The sequence below is a fragment of the Fragaria vesca genome, linkage group LG3, assembly GCF_000184155.1.
Source record: "Fragaria vesca subsp. vesca linkage group LG3, FraVesHawaii_1.0, whole genome shotgun sequence".
Taxonomy (NCBI): domain Eukaryota; kingdom Viridiplantae; phylum Streptophyta; class Magnoliopsida; order Rosales; family Rosaceae; genus Fragaria; species Fragaria vesca.
The window spans coordinates 5882753-5906333 of NC_020493.1; the positions used below are offsets into that span (position 1 = coordinate 5882753).

General features: G+C 37.2%; 2 protein-coding genes across 3 annotated transcripts; both read left to right on the forward strand.

The window, feature by feature from the left end:
- The first annotated feature begins 12064 nt into the window (after positions 1 to 12064).
- LOC101297123 (multiple RNA-binding domain-containing protein 1-like) lies at positions 12065 to 15884 on the forward strand. Of its 2 annotated transcripts, XM_004293738.1 has the most exons (5): positions 12065 to 12239; positions 14287 to 14355; positions 14473 to 14579; positions 14659 to 14841; positions 15766 to 15884. In XM_004293738.1, exons 1-4 carry the CDS (start codon positions 12086 to 12088, stop codon positions 14794 to 14796), a joined length of 468 nt encoding a protein of 155 aa, XP_004293786.1. In that variant the 5' UTR covers positions 12065 to 12085; the 3' UTR covers positions 14797 to 14841; positions 15766 to 15884. The 2 variants fall into 2 exon arrangements, with proteins under 2 accessions (XP_004293786.1, XP_004293785.1); XM_004293737.1 differs by lacking the exon at positions 15766 to 15884 and having other exon boundaries at positions 14659 to 15082.
- Positions 15696 to 18728, forward strand: LOC101307476 (LRR receptor-like serine/threonine-protein kinase GSO1-like). The gene has a single exon (XM_004295456.1). The coding sequence runs from the start codon at positions 15696 to 15698 to the stop codon at positions 18633 to 18635; it is 2940 nt and encodes a 979-aa protein (XP_004295504.1). The 3' UTR covers positions 18636 to 18728.
- The last annotated feature ends 4853 nt before the right edge of the window (positions 18729 to 23581 follow it).

Sequence of the window (23581 nt, forward strand, 5' to 3'; positions counted from 1 at the left end):
AATGCCCCGTTTGATCATGATAAGGAAGAAGCAACAAAGTGAAACCTTAATCTATCTGGAGCATGACAGTCAGCAGGCTATTACAGGTAATAAAAAGCAAAATTCACATTACCGCCTAAAACATTAACATCACTCAACTGAATACTTCATTGTTTTGGTAAAATTTTTTAGGTAAATTTAGTACTTAACTTTAAATTAGTACTGCCTCTGCCTACTGTAGAGATGAGATGATGATCTTTTCTGAGTAAATTAGCTCATGCCTATTTTTAATTGTAGATTTGATTTTTCAGTGATTTTAGAGTTACAATCATACAAGTAATGAAGTTCCATGATCGTGCACTAATGAATATGATAACTTTGTTTTTTGGTCTGAGGATATGAATATCAATAATTCAATATGCACCTGCATGCAAATACACACAAATAATGAAATTGAAAATTTTCAAGTGGCACGTTTATACAAACCAACAACGAATCTTTTTATGTTTCTATTCATTGCTGGTCTTCATATTCCAACATCTATCAAATTTTGATGGTTTTTTGTGCTTATTAGAATCTGTTTGCTTGGTGGAATAAGGTTATAAGCTTATGTGCATTGTGGTTCTTCCAAGAGCTTTAATTTCATAAAAGAACCTTTAAAAAATTTAGTGTGATTCCATACATATATATAGTTGGTAGAAGTAGCATGGCCGTTTGGAAGAATCAAGTGTTCCGGTATCAATTCCTAGAGCATTGTATGTTCTTAGTTTCTTTGATAGATATTAATGACAAGTACAAATTATACTAGAATACTTCTTTTTGTACATTTGTTAATGCATCATGTACCTTGAGTAAGCTACAATTGCTTCAACATTTTAAGCAATACCAGTTTTTAAGTGAGTCAAAGCCAATGTGACTTCCTGTCAATATTTTGTCTCATACAAACCCTACACCAATTTAACAGAGAAACCGAGTTATACTGATATAACATTATTACAAGCATGTTGCAGTTGAAAAAGGGTGATATAATTATACCAAAACAATAGAGACTGACATGGAGTTCTTAGACATTAGGAGTGAGAAGATGCTATTTATCTAAGTTAAGAATATCGTTTAGTGATTACAAGGACATTCATATATTGCATAGTTGAAATTTCTTCCATTGAATTGCTACTTTGCTTTTGCGTTTTGGTACAGCTAACATATTTGATGTTATTTACATAATTAGACTGTCCCTGACATATTAAAGAAATGGTCATGATCACTACTTCCTTTGAGACAATTGAGGTTAATGCTTATTTTAACACCCATCTCACATAAACATTATAAAGAGCTGTCACAGAAACTTTTCCTAACACTTAAAACAATTATTATTTTGCTGTACATTCATGTGCCTTTCTCTTGCAGGAAACTCTAGAAGTTGAGAACTTGAGATGCTCAGGAAAAAGCTAACCTCTAAAGCTACTCTAATGCCATGATCTGATATAAACTTGATCATGAGTTTTTGAACAATTTGTTATATCAACTTTAAGCTGAGATTACATATGTTGTACATTCATTGGTTGGTAACCATTATTTGCATTAGGTTGCATGAATTACATTGCTGATCCATTTTTGGTTTAGAAAATCTAACAAAGTCAGATTTGTTATTAGACTTGATTTCGACCCGTCTTAGTTTAGTTATGTTCAGCAGTTTGAATATAAGTGGTCTTGAGTTGGATAACAACAGCAAATCCCGCGGCAAAGCGCGGGTTTTATTTCTAGTATATAGTAGTACATGAGCATCTTAGTGACTGTTATTTCACACACAACGTACTAGTTCATGGCTTGATAAAATTAAAACTTAGTTTGGTATTGTTGTGACTTTTAAAAAAAATCGTTGATGTTGTATTACAAAAAGAATTAGTTGTGAATTAAAATAGTTTTGTGTTTGATAAATATTAGTTACCGTTGATGTTGTATTACGAAAAGAATTAGTTGTTAATTAAAATAGTTTTGTGTTTGGTAAATATTAGTGTTGAAAGTGTTACCAAGACAAAATTTATAATTTCCAGCATTTTTAATGACATCAGCTTCTAAAAGTAATATTTAGTTCGCTTTTAAAAACTGCTGCTAGTGACCTGAAATTTAAAAAAAAAAAAAAATTGTTTTTCTTTAGTTTACCAAAAAGAATTTTTATTCACACATTGCAAAATACTAGATACACATATTTTTTCCATACTTTTAATATTAGATTTTATGGGTATATTAAATTACCAAAAAAACATTTTTGTTTCATATAGTACGAACCAAAACAATAGTTTACGTTTGAAATTTTTTCTTTTCTCTTTCAGATCTACCACATATATGTAAATTATGCAAATTTTTAAAACTCTTATGGTTCTTCACCACTTGCAGACTTTCTATTTTGATTGATAATAAACAGAGGTCTTATTTGATGGCTCAATCTAAAGTCACAACTCTTGAAGGCTGCCAAAGCATTGAATCTGGACTTAATGTTAAGAAAACAGGAAAGAAGATCCAAATATAAGTTTTAGAGACTTAAACGTTGAAGAATTTAGAGGAACCCTAAGTATCATTATCAAACTTGAAGTAATTCTTTACTTTTGAATTTGCAATGATAAAGATTGAAGATAAAAATACTATGGTTCTTATTTTGCTAGCATATTTGGTGATGGATGGAATCGTAATTTATATAAACTGCAGTTTGACCAATTCATTTTTTTTTTTGATCAAAAGGTTATTCAATTTAAATCAGAGCAAGCAGTACAAAGACGACGTACCTCAGTGAGGTCGTCAGAAAACATCGTCTTGCAGAATTGCAAGTCCTATACCAGCTAAAGCATAAGCTTTGAAATCTTAAGTACACCCATCTTGTAACGATGAAACACGATTTTACAAGTAAACTAGGATTTGAAGAAAACCATCAAATACTCTACGAATGCAAACTAGTTTACCTGGACCAAACTAATATAAAATTAGGGACCCAAGCCCAATTGCATCCACCAAGGCCCATTCAAGGGAAACCCTAGCTGATCCAAGCCAGGCCCAAACGAGCCCAATTACTAGAGGAGCCAAGACTGATGCCCTAGCAGCCACCATCCCTCTGCTGCCGTTGTCAGCCCCAATCGGCAACGCTGTCATAGCTAATCCCGGAATAATGTTAAAACCTAGCTGATCCAAGCCCAGCCCATTCAAGCAAGGAGATGTTGCCCTAGCCGCCGTCTTACCGACGTCATCACCAACAGAGACGAAAGTCGCCGTCATAACCAAACTCGGAGCTTCCTCCTTCGTCAAGATCTCATCGATCTCAACTGTTTCACCACCACCATGCGTAAAAAAGTGAGATCAAAGCTTGTATTAGATGAGGGCTGGTGTTCCAACCCGCCGTCCCCACCATAAAAAACTCCCATCCCACCCTCATCAAAGCAAACAGAGTGAGGGGAAAGACACCTCAAGCCGATTGAGATTTCCATGTCGCTACCATCACCATGGCCGTCGTTTCCATCGCCATTGTCGAAAGTCACCACAGATCCACCAGAGATCAGATCCGAACAAAGAAAAACTCCACTAAAGCCATCCAAGAGGAGAACTAACGCGGAGAGGATTAGCAGGGTACAACCTGCTTTGGTCTCCATTGAAAAACAATGAAAAAGGTTTGGTCGGGCTCAAAACCCTAGCAAACGGCTAGGGAGGGGAGAACGATAGAGAAAAAAGCAACGCAGTTTGACTAATTCATGAAACAACTGCATTTTGAACATTGTAGGATTAAGTGGAGAAAACATAAAATATGTGTAGTAAAAAGGGATAATTTAGTAAATTTAGGGTTGTGTTTCTAGTAAATTGTTAAAATGAAAACAATTGATAAGTGGTGTATTAAGTAGGATATGTGTATCCATTATTTTGATACGTGTGAATAAAATCTCTTTACCAAACACTATAAAATCTAAAAGTTCTGATATAAGCTGTTTTATATATATATATATATATATATTTTTTTTTTAAATAAAGCTATACCAAACAGAGCCAACTCGCTAATATAAATATAGACCAGCTCCATTAGCATTAGTAAACTAGCTTAGCCTGGTCTAGAAGTATGTTGTCTAGCTATAACTAAAAGGATCGATATAGTCTACTACCCTAGAATGTTAGTTTACGATTAATGAACCAATACATTAATATAACGTAATTCAAACATTTTGATCCTTTAGAATACCATTTGAACTTCTTCAAGAAAAAAGAAAAAGAATACCAGTTGAAAATCAACTCTGCAAATATTGTGTTAATGGGAAGTTTAAATGTCCGTGGAGGCTCCTTCAGATTATCCAAGGCATTAAGAAGATTGCAAGCTCTTTCCATGGCATTCACTTCCAGCATAATTTACGTGAAGCCAACTTTGCTGCCAACGCTCTTGCCAACCTCGGTCACCATTGTGCGAGGCCTAGTTTCTGGGATTCAGACTTTCCCCTTGTTGTAGGTTCAGCTATCACTTTTGATCTCTCTGGAGCAGGTTGTTTTAGAGGTTTCGTTTTGTAATAGCCCTTTAGCATAAAAAAAAAAAACTCTGCAAATACTTCATAATATTCTAAATCATTTGTACAGATAGCACGTATTCAATGAGTGATTTAATTAGAAACCAAATATTACAATAGTGGTTTTATATGACAAGAAGTTGAGAAAAAGAAAGCTGTATTCAGAGATACCTAATTCATCAAATTATGATACAGTTTGGACTGATCAGTACGTGTGAACCTACAAATATAATCCATCCATACAATAATATCGACTTGCAACATCTACCAAATTCTTATACTTCCTCACGAAGAAGATCAACGACGATAGTCGGTGAGAAACTAAATGTTTCATACTTCCATGCATTTGGTTGGCAAGTTCCCTAGTGAGTTGGTGAAGAAACTAAAATAAATACTATATGTGGCATGGAGAGAACCCAGAGAGAAGCAGGTGTACCATAATTGGCTTGTTATTACGTCGGTATAGTTAGCTGTGTACGTACGTGACAGTTTATTAGTTTAAAGGTGAAAATTACAACCAGCGATTACAACAACAACAAAAGAGAGAAGCAGATGTGCGCATTACAAATATATACGCAATGTATATATGGATTGCTAATTTCATATATTATTGGAATCACTAGAAGTGAAAACGATGTGTTGCTAATTAATCTCTTTTCAACGACAGAAAAGACCAAGAGAAGTGTTCAAAAGGATCTCGAGTGTAATCTTTTTTCTTCTGGTCAAATACCACATGTTCATACTTCATATGAACTCTTGCTCTACAAGCCAATTCTTCCTATAGCGACTCCTTAAGGTGGAAAGTCGACCCTACTTGATTTGGGCTATGAAATTATACAATTGTGTATCTAATTTGTTTATACATGAAAGGAAGTTTGATTGTGTACACCCTTTGAAAGCTAATTAGTTAAATAGTGTTAACGTATCCCACAACATTTGTTTTAGGGTTGCTACACTACAGTGTTAATTAACTCAAGCAATTGAGTTAGCTGTTTGATCGACTACTATCTATGATTACCAGTTTCGTTATGTTGTATTACAATGATTCAAGGATGTGAATAATATATCTTTGATCGAAGAAACAAATGAAATTGAAGGGCAATTACTACAAGTCTACAAACGAATTGCAGGTGATCATAAAACAACTACTGATGATGCATGGAGAGAACCTAAGAGCATACAAGAGCATGCACCGTAGTAGAATTACAAATGCCCGAGCAATTCCACGATGATATATCCTTGAAGGCACTCTATTTACAATACAAATGTATTTGTCTGTGAGACAATAAAATAGGAAAAACCTAATTACATTTTTGTTTTATCAAACTTGTGAAGATCGATCACCCAATACTATTTGGTCTAGTACTATAGCCTCCTTTTAGTAAATGAGAGGTTATGAGTTCGACTCACGAAGTTATAATATTTGATATATAAGAAAAAATATAAAAAAAACTTGTGAAGATCAATCAACTAAAGTTCTTAAATGTTTATTCCCAATCATTCATTTTCTTTCCTTTTTTTCTTTTTCTTTTCTCCATCTTTGGAATGAACTTGACCATTGACTAATTAATGCTTAAACATGTATTTTCGGATGTATATGCTATTGCTAAGTTATATCCTTCTCAACGAGATAGCGATAAGGAACTTAATTGAAAAGAATGTTGAGCTTGTGGACGAAATAGCATATATCGATCGCTGATTTGATCGAGCTTAATTAGTTGAACATAGAAGAAAGACTAGCTAGCTAGCTACCCAATTGATATACAATGTTTATATTCTAGATCGATTAACCATAACCATCAATAAAATGCATAGTTTTTCTGGGGGTTTTATTTTTTATTTTTATTTTTATTTTTTTATGACGTGAGAGTGTACGAAAGATTTTCTAAACTCAAAAGAATTTCATCGACGTATGTGAAATGCTCTATCTATGTATTATAGCACGGTCCCTAATCACTTTAATAGTTTTGCAGTGGTTTTTATAATTATTTCTGTTCAGGGGTGTAAAGAAAAGAAACTCGATTCTCATTCTCATGAATGTTTTTGTTTTTCGACTTTAGTATGAAGTAAAATTAGTGAAAAAACTGACTTTGGTTAAACCGAACATGTGTTCAATAATCCTCATATAGATTAATTGATTTACAAGGAGTAAAACCTAACACACTATCGCGGATATGTTCTCACTTTCGTTGGCAAACCTTTTTGAACAAAAGATGATGCCCTCAATATATTTTTCAAAAGTTGCATGCATGGCCTAGCCTGGTAGCGGTAATTAATATTAATCAAATTACTCTCTAGAAGCTAATTCATTAGATTATCTTCTAAACGAAAGCTTCAGAGTGCTAGCTTCGTGCTCAAGTAATCAAGAAAAATTAATCAAAATACATAAGTGTCCTCATTGGATCATCCTTGCGGCTAGCGCTAGCGTCACCTTTTCAAGCTGTTTCAGACAAGCAACGTTCAGTGTAATACGACCTCCATTATCTATAAATTGATCGACTACGTACTAGTATATACTAGTATTACTATAGTATGAAGTAAATGGTATCAAACGGTGCTGCAAATTAATAACCTCGGCTAATAATTGATGTTTGCGACCAGATCAACCATATGATATCATTGTTTTCTTAGAAAGTGACAATGAGTTGAGGGCTAGCTATCGAGCTAGCATAATTAAATTGCCATCTTCATTTACTAATTAATCGTGCGCAAATGCGCAATGTCTCACTAGTTTAGTACATAATATCAATTACTTTGATAAGTTATTTGGATCATAATTTTTTCCTATGAAATATTCAGTTTTTTTTTTTTTTGAAAAAGATGAAATATTCAGTTTTAATTACCAGAAATTTTATTCATACACTCCTAAATGTTAAATACACATACCTTTTTTTATACATCTAACATCAAAAGTTTAAGTATATTAATTTACCAAAAGATGTATATATTAATTAGATAATATTATTGAAAACTTGAAATACACTACATCTCATTTTAACGTTTTCTAATTCTCTCTACATGAATGAAGTTTCAAACTTTAAACTTGACAATAGACATATTTTTAACCGAATTGATCGAGGATTAATCATGGTCTCATGAGCAAGAGCTTAATAATTCATAATAATAGATTCCACCAAGCAGATGAAGGTTTTTGGTTGGCTTCGACCATGCAAAAACATAGAATGATAGGGTCTATCATACAAACCAGTGGAGTATCCATGACTCGAGGTTTTGAAGCAAAAAAGACTGGTGATCTAGTTTGACATCTGTTTTGCAATGATCTAAAACATGTTGAGGTGCAAAACGTCCAAACTAATGAATATGTCAAAGGATTCTACATATATTGATCAATCATTGTGGAGCAATGTGAATGCTCTTGAGTTTGCAATGAAAAAAATAGTCTTCTCATTGTTTAGCAAGGGGAGAGAAAACTTTTATTTTCTTTATAAGTCGAGATAATATAAAAAATGAATGAATGTGTATTTAGAAAAATATATATGGTAGTATTAGTATATTTTGAATAAGGGTAGTCTAGGAAGTTTAAAGATGTGTATTTAGTAATGTTAATATCAGATAGTTATTTGGTGGTGTATTAAGTGTGAGATGTGTATTTAGTATTTAGCTATGTGTGAATAAAATTTCTCTTTAATTACTCTAAAATTTAAATATTTTAGATATAGATTACGTTCCATTCCCGTACACATTTGGTTTGTATTGCTTGCATGTTTGATGATCCGATCCACTTATGCTAGCTCTATATATATATATATATATATATATATATATATATATATATATATATTCACAAAATCAGGGTTTTAGGGTTTTTATTTGCTGCTTAGTAGTACTACAAAAATACGTTAGACTCATATTTGAAATTGGAATCACATACAATTGTTGTAATATATAATCCCTTTGTAAGTATGCATCGGATGCCAAGATATCATTTGCCAACATATCATATTTCCTTCAATTATATGTTGCCATGTAGCGCTAGGGGTTTATTATTAGACGTACATACTCTAAATTATGTATTCAACTGTAGTCAAAGAAACATAGTTGGTCATCCACACATTGTTAATTCAAGTCTAATGATATCATTGAGTTCATATATTAGTCTCTCTTTCTCACACTCAAATGCATTCACACATCCAAATATATAGCCACTGCTTCGATGATCGTGATTATATGTTAATTCCTCCTCCTTATCTGAAACTCTAATAATGAAGAAGCAAGGATTTGCTTGGTGAGGAGTAGCAAATCAAACTAATCAAGCAAGCTAATTAAGAACTAATTCTATTTGTTTAACAATGGCTGGCTTCTTTTAACAATTCTCTGACCAAGAAAGCATGGACCATCTCAAAAGGACACACCATCACCGATTAAATTTCAAGACTCCAATAGTGATGTGGATATGCTTACCTCATTGAAATCAACCCCATGTAATTTCCAGGAAACACCTTCATACTTTGCCCTCAAGATATCGTCTTCTCTGAAATGAAAGGTCAATTGTAGACTTGTCCTAAATTTGACCAGAACAAGTCGCTATATATACAATGTTGATGGAATATTAAGCTTTCATCTAACATCACCATTTCTTACAGTTCACAACAAACACAAAGACACCATTGAAATTTAACTTAGCATTATTATTATGGCGCCTGGTTCTAACGACTGGGAGCAATACTACCAGAAAAGCTTCACTGCTACTCCAATGAATGGAGGAGGGATTATTTCATCAGATTTAACTGTTAATAGTGCTGTTGTGACTGATCAAAGCTTCCCCAGTAGTACCAGCCACAATAATGGAGGTCAGTTAACTCCTACCGGGAGTGTTGGGAAACCAATTCGACGAAGGTCTAGGGTTTCCAAGAAGACTCCCATCACTCTCCTTAACGCCAACGCCAACAACTTTCGTGCTTTGGTGCAACAATTCACAGGCTGCGCCGCTTCTAGCACGCCCAATTCGTTCGGGAACCAAAAGGGTCCGATCAATCTGAGCTTCGGAGTCAACAGCAGTAGTGCAGGTACTAGTTCTGTAGTTATGGCGCCGTTTGGAAATCCTAACTATAGTTACAACCAGCAGCAGCAGCAGCAGCAACAATTGCAGCGGCTAGCACAAGTGCAGCAAGAACAGCACCAACAACGACAACCGCTACTACAACTGCAAGAAAACCATGTGCAACTGCATCAAGAAGAGCAGCAGCGTATGTACCCGTTTGATAATGTTAGTGGTAATGATCATGTGTTTCATTATTCATCGAATTCGAGCAGTTCTGGTTATAATCCTATGCAAACTGGTATGGAGATCGGAGACGGATTTGAGGTCATGGATCAGGAAGATATATCGTTACACGAGTTGCTTGATTAACTGATACTTACAGTTCCTGCTAGAAGAAGATCGAAAAAAAAACAAGGTTCTAAGCTAGATTTGTAGTTATCTGTTTATTGAGTTTATGTTCATTAATTAACTTATGCTGTAATAGAACAATATATATCTATTTCAGGAATTGTTCATCATCATATATAGTACGAGATATGATATATATTCACTTTGAATTAATCAATATTCTTTAATTTGCTGATCAGCTCATAATCATATTAATTAGTGATATTACTCAGCAACACGATCGAGCATCTCACCCTTACATACCATATGAATAAGCTCACTGCTCACTCAGATCCTTAAGTATGAATGGAATTGTTTTGTCAAAGAACACCTCTTCTGACTTAGCGACTAGTCTTTGCTATATATTTGTCGGCAACAGATCTGAGTCTGAATCCTCTCTTTCTCATTTCGTTCTTTTGTGGAATGAATAATTATAATTATTATCATCGAAGGAGTTTAATTACCAAACCCTTCAATTTAATTTTTTATTTATTTATTGAAAGGGCAGGAAGGCGAATTCTGTTTCTACTTTTCCATTCGCTTAAAAACAAATACGGTGGATGATAATGAACTAGTCCCATTGAGCTTGACACTGGATGTGTTATGGTTGTTCATTTCCAACATGAATATATAATAAAGGGTCAATTCTGTTTTAGTTTTTTCAATTAGGGTTTCTTCCTATATATCTAGACCACGAGTTGATTTGTTCACCCCGTTCATTTTCTATAGATCTTGGAACACTATGAGACTATGAATCTATGATCAAGTACTTGATTCAAAAATTAGGGTTCGTTATAATCTCATCAACTTCATCAGGTCTTGGAAACTTTCACTAATGACTGAATGTGCATTAGTATATGCTTAGCACTAATAAGTATATAGCTGCAGTTTATTGTGTACTACTACACTACTACCCAAGATGCAAGATCGTTGTGATGACCTTAAAAAAAGAAATTAAGGGTCAAGAGACTAGGTGGAGAGTATTGACTAGCTAGCTAGACAGTGGAGAGTGACTGAGTGAGAAAGGGGGCGGAAGGATCGTGCTGCAATCAACAGCAGCAGCTAGTTGCGGGTTGAGGGCCATTTGCATGATCGACAGAATTATTCTTCCTTTGGCTTTATCCTCAAGTCCACCATTCTCATGCACATTGTTTGACCAAAAATCTTAGATAGCAGGTAGCTTCTTGGTTCTCGTCTATTGACTCAGTAGTTGGCATGCCAAATACACAGTTGGACTCATTCAACTTTGTTTTCTACGTACACTCATCAGAGTCTATAGAATTTGATAGTACTAGTGTTATATGTATCAAAAAATAGATTACATTGGCTTCCTAGCGACATATATAGCAGGTATATATAGAAGATTCTTAATAGCATCCATTCAAAGAGACTCAAAAGAACCTTCTGAACTCTGTGTATGCACTTTCTCTTCAGTAGTTAGACGTATACGTGCTTCAGAGATGATTTCTGACGCTCATCAACTCGTGCGTGGTTACATAAATTAGTAGGAGTGTAGGATCGTTGCAAGGCATTGCGAGCTTTTATCCTTTGGAAGAGTTAAATAAGGCCAGCAAATTAAATAGCTAGGTGACGATGATATATGTGGACATCTATATATATACAAGACCAGACCTCTATTCTGTATCGACTGTGTGAGCTATCTGTAGTATGTTACGCTGTGTTTGAAATTATTGCACATCAAAGTGATCAAAGTAATGTTGGAGTGGACGTAAAGCTGTCAATTCTGGTTCAGGCAATAGTTGTTAGGGCCTCTATGATCTGTCAATTCTCTCCTGCAAGGTATTATATATGAATGACATACCTTATATCCGTCTACCACAATATATGAACAAATCCACCATCAAACTTGGCACCCCGGCCCCTCTCTCACTTAGCAATGCTAGAATGAAACTGAACATGTTAGGAAACTTCAACCTTAATTTGGAAACTTCTATCAATAAAAAAAAAACTGGAAACTTCTATATCAAGTCTGAAAACATATTTCTCAAAAAAAAAAGAAAAAAGAAAAAAAAAAAGGTCTCAAAACCACAATATAAATCACCTAGAGAATAATAGTGGACCAAGAAGAATATTCAGGCCCACCGGGTCGGGTCAAAATCCACTACTCCTAGGATGATGTAGGAGTGCGAGACTGTTGGAAGTTGGAACTGAAACCTGAGAAACTATGTGGGCAGCTTCACTCTCTCTCCCATCCTACAGCTATGGAAAACCCACTAACACTATCCCAGCTTCTGGGTCAAATCGTAGGGCACCCAAGTCTTTGAAGCTCAGAGCTTCCTTCTACAACTATCCTCTCGCAAGCAGAATCATGGTCAAAAGTAAGCTCATTTCTTTGTCCTTGTTTATTGTTTCTGAACTGATTATGTGTCTGTTGACTATGTTGAACTATCTTTTTATTGTTTCAGTATGTGAATTGTGATAAAGTTGGGCTCTTTATTGATTTTACTGTCTGGGTCTTGTTGAAAGTTTGAATCTTGACATGTTAATCTTCTAGTTTAGCTCTTGGTTATGTGTAACTGTCATGATTTAGCGCATTGGGTCTTCTCAGTTTTGGACTATGTTCTTGCTTCTTATAGTTTGTTCGGAACAAGGCTTAACTGAAGTTACAACTTCATGTGGGTGATCAAATAGGACCAAAAAGAGGCAAGTAGAGGTTCAATTGTAAATTTTCTTAGAGGGGAGGAAGTGGTTAAGTTGAGATTGAAGCAGAGTGGACATATAGTAGAAGTGAGGGAGCAGTTGTACTGGTGACCAAGAGAAGCACAAGAGTGATTGATTTCCTTGTTGGGGTTCGGTATATTTGAAAGGAAATAGATTCATATTGATTATTGATAATAAAGTATATAGGGAACGCATACAAGGCAGCATAGATAGTTCTTTTGTATTGAATGAAGACACCTAGATGAACGGTGCCATAAGGTACAGAGAAAAAATGTCTATTGCTGGTTGAAAATGCTTCTGCTGGAAAATCTTCTATGGAGCTCCTTTGTTTGTTTCATGCGAAAGGAGGATTCAGAATGCCTATATGTGGATTGGTTGGATACTAAGGCTGTTCCTCAGCAAGCGTTTGTTGATTGGTGGAATGTGATTTAGTTACTAAACTCTTCCTCAGTATACGGCTACTTGGCTTATTATTGAAGAAATCCCACTACAAAGAACAGGAGTTGCTTTCTATCCACTAGGAATATCACATGTATCTTTGCAATCTTTACTTGGAATGGAATTAATGCAGCACCAGTAACGTAAGAACTTAAATACTAAGGTTTATTAGATATCTTCAACACAGGAGGAAATAGGTTACAGAAACTATGAAGGATAGAATGAAAACTACTGATATCACACCAGTAGAACCTCAGGCATCACACCAGAGGGTAGGCTGCATCACACAAACCCGAATAGAAAGCAAAGCTCTCAAACTTTTATTAATTCCACTCTGAGAACAAAAGACTACAAAAGACCTCTATATATAGAGAGGTAAAGAAAACCTAAAACAATTAGGATCAAGTAACCCTAATACCCTAGAACTTAAAAGATTACCAATAACAAAACAAATCCCAAATAAGAAAGAAATCATAATCTTTCCAAAAGCTAGGCGAATCTTGCTGATGCCTGCATCAAGCAAGATCCCATGTAGACACATCATCATCTACTGAATGCCAGATCAAAGCCTGAGCCTTGGAACCTTCTTTGCCTCCTCTCTTATAGACCTTTAATGGTTTCTGCCATTTAGGTCCTGCATTAGGAAGATCACTTTTCTGTGAGTTACTTGAAGATTAATCAACTGCTATCTTTTTCGTAAATGTAGTATTGATCCTAGTGGAGTCAAAGTTGCTAATCCGGTCATCATTGCAAGAGAAATAATGTAATCATTCTTGTACTAGCTATATTGATCTACCATGATATGGCAGAAAGATGCAAGATGTCAAAATTAGATTTAGAGTTTTTTTGACTTTTTTTCTGTACCCAGAAACTTCACCTCAAATCACTGTTAATATAATAGGTTAGTTGGTTTTTTCTTTTTGTATTTTCTTTTTATATATTTCTTTTGGTTTCAAACTGTTTATGAACAAAGTGAGTAGATTCAATTAATTTCTTTTGTATTAAATCAACTCTTGCAAAAATCTTTGTTTGTGCCTCTCCACCTTCCAGTCTTATTTAAGTAATCATGGTTTCTGCCTGCTTTAAGTCCAAATCCAGGTGCAATTTGTGTTTTTTCCTCTTAATGACCTTTCTATCTACTCTCCGTTTTGAATATAAGAGCAATGTGTCATTAGTTCATTATATTGCTTAAGTCAGCGAAAAGTATAAAACAATATAGAACTTGTGTCTTATTTCAAGTTCTGAATGATTCACTTTGAATTGTAGACATACCATATTCCACCAGTGAAAATAGTCTGCAGCAGAAGTTTTCAAATTTCGGAGAGATAGCTGAAGGTAAATATCTCCTTATCCTCTCTCTCCTAGTTGATTACCTACTGGCCTGACATAGGTTGGGTTCGTTGTCCGAATATTTTTCTCCCAGTCATGTAACTGTAATACTGTCCTGAACAGTTAAACTAGTGCAGGATGAAATTTCAAAGAGGTCCAAGGGGTTTGCATTTATTCAGTATACCAGCCAAGATGATGCAATGCTTGCCCTGGAAAATATGGACCGCCAGGTTTGACGTTTGCCATTTTTTCCTGCTATATTTTTCCTTAGAAGTATCACCCTTGTATCTCACTTGCTTTGTATACCAGACTCTTGATGGCAGGGTCATCTACGTAGAGCTTGCAAAACCAGGTAAAGATGCTTATGCAGGGTACCCAAAAACCTCCGGACCCCCAAAGAAGCAGTATATGCAGCAGCAAGAGGAAGTCACAGACTGCTGGTACTAATAGCAAACAAACAAATAGGAGATTCAAAAATTACTGGATGCAAAGGTAAATTTGATTCCCAGCAACTCAATGTGGCTCAAGCATTAATACTATAGAGACATCATTAGAATGCCGAACATCATTCATCACTCTATTTGTATTAGCATGTATCGTCGATATAACATTTATTAATTGAAGCCTCAAATGTCTATGTGGTCATGGAAAAAAGTTGCCATTTCTTATGGAAAAAGAGTAGGATAAATCCGTGTTGGTTGCTTGAGAAAAGATAGTACAGTAGAATGATAGTCTTGCGTGATGATCTTCTCTTTGTTCTCTCATCCATTTTACATGCATACATGCTTGAATAAAATTTACATGCTTCGATCTGCACCCGAATTCAGTTCTCAGCCTGTTAACATGTGTGTGCCCTCATGACTAGCCACTGTCCTTAAATCCTTGCATTATGTATCTCAATGTGAAGTCCAAAATAAAGAATCAAATGAATAGAAAAACTAATATTCCATAGTATTTAGTATGAATTCTTCCAGATATCGCTAAACATGGAAGGTGCATCATGCATGATTTGAAAACTTGGAATCTGGACGTTACTGATTTTCAGATCGATTTCTATGTTGACTTTAAATATTAATATCGCCATTACACACATGCTCAATGTGAAGAGTGAAGACCAAGAAAACAATAAAATGAATAGAAATTCGAATGCAGAGAGTATTCAATATCCATGCCTCCTCCATATCTGAGACAGAGTGGAATTGCTAGACTTCTAACATGCCTGGTTGAAACATGGAATGTCAAAATCGAATTTAGTACTAAACTTTGTCCTATTGCTTTTCCTATAAATTCAGTTCAATGCTCAGTGGTCACCCAGATGCGACAAAGAAATCCTATTTTCTACTATAATGGGAAAATATATCCTCTTTCTGTTGGTGCTGATTACTAGTGGACTTTGTTTGGGTGATGAACTTCCAGGCGGTGTGAAATGCATTGACGAAGAGAGACGAGTGCTTCTCACCTTTAAAAAGCATCTTACTGATCCTTCAGGCAGGCTTTCTTCTTGGTCAGGCCGCAATTGCTGTCAATGGAATGGTCTTTCATGCGACAACCACACTGGCCACATTGTAAAGATGGATCTCCGGAACCCATATCCATACACAGCTTTCAATGAAGAGTGGGATTCCATGGACTACCAACAGTCTTGCTTGAGTGGTAAGATAAATCCTTCTTTGCTTAGCTTAAAGCATTTATATTACTTAGATCTAAGCTGGAATGATTTTCAAGGGATTCAAATTCCCAACTTCTTTGGGCAGCTTACAAGCTTGAGGTATCTCAATCTCTCCTATGCTGCATTTTCAGGAGAGATTCCCCATTTTCTTGGTAACCTCTCAAACATGAACTATCTTGACCTTGACAATAGCCGTCACAGCAACGACCTTTTCGAAACCCTTTCTTCCAAAAGCTTGAGTTGGCTTTCTCATCTCTCTTCCCTGAAGTACCTCAATCTCGGAGGAGTTAACCTTGGGTGGGCAGGAGTCAGTTGGTTACATATTGTCAACATGCTTCCCTCATTACTAGAGTTGCATTTATCTGCATGTGGCATTGATTCAAACCAGCTTCCACTCTCTTTACCGACCCTTAACTTCACATCCCTTTCAGTCCTTGATATGTCTGCAAATTATTTCAATTCTTCGATTCCCAGCTGGTTTTCTAGTCTGACCAGTTTAAGGACACTTGATCTAAGCCACAATTCTTTCGTTGGTTCCATTCCTACTGAATTTGCTAGCTTCAGATATCTTGAACACCTTGATTTATCAGCTAATCAACTTGAAGGTCAAATTCCTAAACTCATTGGGAACTTTTGTACCCTAAAGACATTAAATCTTGCTGATAACTTGTTTGAGAAGGAAGGTATTCGAGATGTTTTGAATGGTCTCGCAGACTGTTCAAATACCAGACTAGAGTTACTAGATTTGTCCCTCAATTTGCTGGAAAGCGAATTGCCTGCCTCCATAGGAAAGTTACACAAATTGCAATATCTCAGCATCGCGTTTAACTCCTTCTTTGGATCAATTCCAGAATCTATTGGAAACTTATCATCCTTGAAACTACTGAGCCTCTCTGCGAATCATATGAATGGATCCATTCCTGAAAATTTGGGACAACTTTCTCAGCTGGTTCACTTAGGACTGTCTCAAAATTTTTGGGAAGGCACCTTGACAGAATCTCATTTCATAAATCTCACAAAATTAGAGTCTTTGTTCATTGGAACAGACAGGCCTGTGCCTCTTATTTTCAATGTTACTTATGACTCACTTCCTCCTTCCAAACTCCGTCGTATCATGATTGAGAATTGTCTAGTCGGTGACACATTTGTCGTCTGGCTTCAATCACAAGCTGAATTGTTAAATGTCATACTTAGTGGTACTGGAATTTCGAGCATACCAGAGGACTGGTTGTTGAAGATATCATCCCAAGTTGAGCGTTTGGATTTCTCCAACAATCAAATCCAAGGAAAGCTTCCATTTCAATCCAAGTTTCCAAAATTGCTTATACTAGATTTGAGTCACAATCGATTTTCCAAGTCTATTCCCTTAAATTTTGGACAACTAATGCCAAATCTACGGGAGTTGGTACTGTCTGATAATCATTTAGATGGTACAATTCCACCTTCTATTTGTGAAATTCCACATATTTTGATCCTTTCTCTAAGAAACAATCAGCTATCTGGAGAGTTCCCTCCGGCATGGAGTTTGTGGAGCGAAATCACAGTTGTGGACGTCTCAAACAACAATCTATCTGGCAATATTCCGAGTTCAATGGCAATCCCAAGTAGTCTTTTTATATTGAAGATGCAAAACAATAATTTTGTTGGCGAAATTCCTTCTTCCTTGCAAAATTGCTCCATGTTGAGTAGAATTGATCTTGGAGGTAACAAGTTGTCTGGAAATCTACCTTCATGGATAGGATCAAGATCAATGGTGACATTGCGTATGCTACAGTTGCGTTCAAACTCGCTTAGTGGTCACATTCCCCAAGACCTGTGCAATCTTTCCGACCTCCATGTCCTGGACCTTGCTCATAACAACTTTTCAGGTACCATTCCAAAGTGCTTGAATAATATCACTTCTATGGGAGGTGAAGAGTCCACAGCTTGGTCTCCCTACGACATGTATGCTGAGCAAACAACAATAATGTCGAAAGGAAGAGAACTCGAATATGGTCATTCCAGTGTAAAATTGGTGAAGAGTGTTGATCTTTCCTCAAATAACTTGGATGGTGAAATTCCCGAAGAGATAAGCAGTCTCATTGCATTGGGTACCTTGAACTTGTCGAGGAATCATTTACATGGAAAGATTCCCTCCACCATTGGAAACATGAGTTCGCTGGAAACACTTGATCTCTCACACAATCACCTTCTTGGAGAGATTCCTCAAAGCTTGTCTGCCTTGAACTTCTTGAATCACTTGAGCTTGTCTTACAACAACTTTTCTGGAAGAATTCCTTCCGGCGATCAACTCCGAACACTGACCGATCCATCCATTTATGAAGGCAATCCATCATTGTGCGGCTTTCCTCTTTCAACAAAGTGCCCCGGAGATGACAAACCTACTACCAGTGGGAATCTTCCTGTCCAAGATAATGATGAAGATGGCAATGAAAAGCTTGGTCTCTATGTTAGCATTGCGCTTGGCTTTATCATAGGCTTCTGGGGTGTCTGTGGCACATTGCTTGTGAAGAAATCATGGAGGCATGCCTATTTCCGATTCTTTGACGACAATAAAGTGAAGATAATAGTGGCAATTGCAGTGAAAGTGGCTCGTCTCCGAAGAAGGAACCTTTGATTACTGATCTGTGTGTTCTACTTTTCTGTGAAGCAAAGTCGATTTGTTTTCCATCTTCTGTAACATGTTTCAATAAGATGATCACATGACAACTTGAAATAAAAATGAATTCAGTTCTCATCCTGTTAACATGTATGTGCACCCTCATGACTAGCCACTATCCTTAAATCCTTGCATTATGTATCTCAATGTAAAGACCAAACAAAGAGTCAAATGAATAAAAAAAAACCAAGATTCCATAGTATTTACTATAAATTCTTCCAGGTATCGCTAAACATTGAAGGTGCATCATGCATTCATGCATGATTTGAAAACTTTGGAATCGTGAAGATGCGACCTCATTTTAATATCGCCATTCAATACCAAGAAAACCAAATGCAGAGAGTATTCAATATCCATGCCTTCTCCATATCTGAGACAGAGTGGAATTGCTATGGTTCTAACGTGCCTGGTTGAAACATGGAATGTTATCATATCTAATTTAGTACGCAAATTATCCCATATCTTCCTATAAATTCAGTTCAACTGTCAGTTGTCACACAGTTGCAACAAAGAAATCCTCTTACCTACTATAATGAGCAACTTTATCCTCTTTCTGTTGTTGTATTCATATTTGCTGATTACACTTGGTCTGGGAGATGAACTTCCAGGCGGTGTGAAATGCATTGAGGAAGAGAGACAAGTGCTTCTCACCTTTAAACATCATCTTATTGATCCTTCCGGCAGGCTTTCTTCTTGGTCAGGCCACAATTGCTGTCAATGGAATGGTCTTTCTGTTGGAAAGTGCATCTTACATAATCATGTTTAGTTTACTTGATATGCACGCAGATTTTGTATTTACTGCAGTAGATCACATTAGCTAGAATATTCTATATCTTTCTCTTGTTTGAGTAGTAATTGTAATAGGATTCCTTCTTAATTGGTTTCCTAACTTGTAGGAGAACCACAGACGTAGGATAGATGATTTGTATATATTACTACACGATGAATACAATTGATTCATTCAGCCAAACTATCTTTTCCTATATGGTACCAGAGCAGGCTTAACGACCTGTCTTCTCCCTCTGCAAATATCTTGCAGCCTTAATCCCTTTTATTCTCACATATTCCCTCATGGCTATCAATGATGTCATCTCCTCAAACAACCAAGACAGTTCGTCCTCCCTGGATGAATCTGCCAGCCCGTTTTTCCTTCACCATTCAGACCATCCAGGTCTGGTTCTTGTCTCCAAGAAATTGACAGGCGAGAACTACACTTCTTGGTGCATGCCGCGCTATGCGCATCTCTTTGAGTGCCAAAAATAAAATTGGCTTCATCACCGGCAAAATTACAGAGCCGTCTGCAGCCCTAGAACCAGATGAGCATGCACTGTGGCAAAGGTCCAATGATATGGTGCTTTCATGGATTCTCAACGCTCTTGAACCTGACCTTGCCGATTCAGTTCTTAGCTGTGCCACACCATATGCTGTATGGGAAGACCTTCGCGAGAGATTTGCGTTGGGCAATGCTCCTCGCATTTTTCAGGTTCAAAGGGACATTTATCGTATTGAACAGGGTCAACTATCCATTGCAGCATACTATACAAAACTGAAGGCTCTTTGGGATGAGCTTGGTTCGTACAACACAGTAACCTGTACCTGTGGAGCACAGAATGATCGAAGTAAGTTGATGCAATTTCTTATGGGTTTAAATGAATCTTATGCTGCTACTCGTGGACAGATCTTGTTGATGAATCCTTTGCCTTCGGTGAGACAAGCTTATGCTTCCCTTGTTCAAGAAGAAAAACAGCGAGAACTTGGTTCCTCGCTTCTTATGCCGTCCAACAGTGCAGCCATGGCAGTGCGTAGCAACAACTATGGACCACAACCTCAGATGCATGAGAATCAAGGCAACAATTATCGTTCTCGTGCTCCAATCAAACATTGCACTTACTGTGACAAGGACTACCATACTGAAGCAACTTGTCATAAGAAGCATGGCTACCCTCCTGGCCATCGTCTCTACAAAAGGTCCAAAGGCAAGTAACTCTACAAGGAGACATCAAGAAAATCCTGGTGCCAACCATGTTGATGCAACTCCAACATTTGAGGAACTACAGAGAATGATCCCTGACCTTACAGAAGATCAATACACTCAAGTAGTTGCTGCTTTGGTTCCTACATCAATCCCTCAAGCCAATGCTGCCTTTGCAACTGAATATGCTGCAGGTTTGTTGCCAGTTGCTCCAAATCGTTGGATACTCGATTCTGGAGCAACTCACCACATCACTTCCTCTCCTGCATCATTAATAAATGTTATGCATCCTCACTTGGCACCTGTATCTTTACCTAGTGGAGACACGGCTGGCATAACCATGACAGGATCCTTTCGATTTAATGACTCTTATCAATTAAATGATGTGTTATGTGTGCCAAGTTTTCGAGTTGATCTTATGTCCGTTGGCAAGACGATCGATGATTTATATTGCTCAGTGACATTTTTTCCTTCTTGGTGTATTTTATAGGACTTGGCTACGAGGACGATGATTGGTGTGGGTAAGCGACGTGGTAACCTTTACTATTTGGTGGCGTTGGCTTCGACTGCTCCTTCATCTCACTTCTCTTGCAACCTCATCATATCCTCTGATCTTTGTCATCGACGTCTTGGCCACCTTTCATCTGCTCGTTTACAATTTTTAGCCAATAAATCTCTCCATTGTGTTTTTGATTCTAGTCATAAGTGTGATGTTTGTCCGTTGGCGAAACAAACTAGTCAACCTTTCCCTACCAGTTCAATTTCAACTTCAAGAATATTTTCTCTTATTCATTGTGATATTTGGGGTCGTTATAAAACTCCTTCTATTTCTGGTGCTCATTATTTCTTAACTATTGTGGATGATTTTTCCCGATTTACATGAGTTTTCTTGATGCGACACAAGAATGAAACACAACCTCTTCTTCGTCGTTTTTTAATTATGTCACTACCCAATTTAACACTAAAGTTCAACAACTTCGTTCCGATAATGGGGCTGAATTTTTATCCTTACAAAATTTCTTTCTTGAAGAAGGTGTTCTTTTTCAACGTTCTTGTGTTTATACGCCACAACAAAACGGTGTTGTTGAGCGAAAACACAGACATATACTTGAAACAGCTCGTGCCCTTCGTTTTCAAGCACATCTACCTATAAAATTTTGGGGCGAATGTGTTCTCACAGCTGTTTATATAATCAATAGACTTCCCACCTTGTTACTTCACAAGAAAACACCTTTTGAAATTCTCTATAATAAGCTTCCTGATTATTCTCGAATGCGAGTTTTTTGGTTGTGTTGCTTTTGCTACAATTCCCAATCCATCTTCAAAATTTTCTCCCCGTGCAACAAAATGCATTTTTTTGGGTTATCCTGAGGGACAGAAAGCATATAAGCTGTATGATATTGGGAGCAAAAAGATTTTCGTCAATAGAGATGTTGTTTTTCTTGAAGACCAATTCCATCACTTACCCGAACCGAGCCCAACTGATGTGAACCCAACGGCCCAGTCTGTTCCTATCTCTATCGATGTTGACCCCTTCTCTCTGCCAATCTCTGTCTCAACTCCATCTTCTTCTTCCTCTCTTCCAAATCCCACCACCATACCATCTTCTCCTCCTCCAGAGACGGACCCAACACCACCTCTTTCCACACCAGCCGCTTCGCCGGCTCCACCACCACCTCAACCGTCGTCGTCTCGTGATTTGGCCTACGACGTCACTTCCGATTCTCCATCACCTGCTCTCGTCCTCAATCCAGCTCCTGCTCAACCCGAGGTCCCTCCTAATTAGCCCCTCCATGTCGCTATTCCCATTCCTCAGCCCAATCTCGCCGAACCACTTCGTCGTTCCCAACGATCTCGTGAAGCCAACGTCCGCCTCAAAGACTACGTTTGCTCGCAAGTGATTTTGCCTCCACATCAATTGTCCTCGGCCTCGTCCTCTCTGACACCAGGTACACGCTACCCTCTTTGTCACTATCTATCATACGATCGGTATTCACCTGCCTATTTGAATTATGTTGCTAATGTCAGTCGAGATGAGGAACCGGTTTCTTATGAAATGGCCTCAGCTGATCCTCGATGGTAGGCTGCTATGGACTCTGAGCTTCAAGCCCTCATTGACAACAAGACTTGGAGTTTGGTTCCTTTGCCCCCTGGCAAACGCCCAATCAGCTGCAAATGGGTGTATCGTGTCAAACACAAAGCAGATGGTTCTGTCGAGCGCTTTAAGGGTCATCTTGTTGCCCGTGGTTTTACACAAACGGCAGGTATTGATTATCATGACACCTTTTCTCCTACTGCCAAGATGATCACTGTTCGCTTTATTCTTGCTGTTGCTACTAGTCTGCATTGGCCATTACAGCAACTTGATGTCAACAATGCCTTTTTAAATGGAGATTTGCTTGAAGAGATTTACATGTCTCCTCCTCCCGGGCTACGGCGACAGGGGGAGAATTTAGTATGTCGCCTCCACAAATCCTTATACGGATTGAAACAAGCCTCTCGTCAATGGTTTTCAAAATTCACAGAGGCTATCCTTGCTGCCGGTTTCTCCCAGTCCAAATCTGACTACTCTTTATTTGTCCGCAAGCATGGTACATCTATCACTGTTTTGTTGATTTATGTGGATGACATTCTAATAACAGGAAACAATATGGAAGCCATCAATGCCCTTAAGCGATTCCTTCATACCCGCTTTCGCATCAAGGACCTTGGGGATCTCAAGTTCTTTCTTGGTATTGAAGTAGCTCGTTCCAAGAAAGGGATTTATATTTCTCAACGCAAATATGCCTTGGAAATTATTAAAGACAGTGGCTATTTGGGTGCTAAGCCAGTTGAATTTCCTATGGAGGAGTCCAAGCTTTCAAACAAAGGAGAATTACTCAAAGATGCTGGTGCCTATCGGCGTCTTGTTGGCAGGTTGATTTACTTGACT

Bases quoted from the DNA above. Each gene is read 5' to 3' on its own strand.
- LOC101297123 (XM_004293738.1), top strand. From the start codon at position 12,086: ATGTGGGCAGCTTCACTCTCTCTCCCATCCTACAGCTATGGAAAACCC. The intron at 14,356-14,472 runs GTAAATATCTCC...TGTCCTGAACAG, and splicing joins TTTCGGAGAGATAGCTGAAG to TTAAACTAGTGCAGGATGAA. The intron at 14,580-14,658 runs GTTTGACGTTTG...TTTGTATACCAG, and splicing joins TGGAAAATATGGACCGCCAG to ACTCTTGATGGCAGGGTCAT.
- LOC101307476 (XM_004295456.1), top strand. From the start codon at position 15,696: ATGGGAAAATATATCCTCTTTCTGTTGGTGCTGATTACTAGTGGACTT.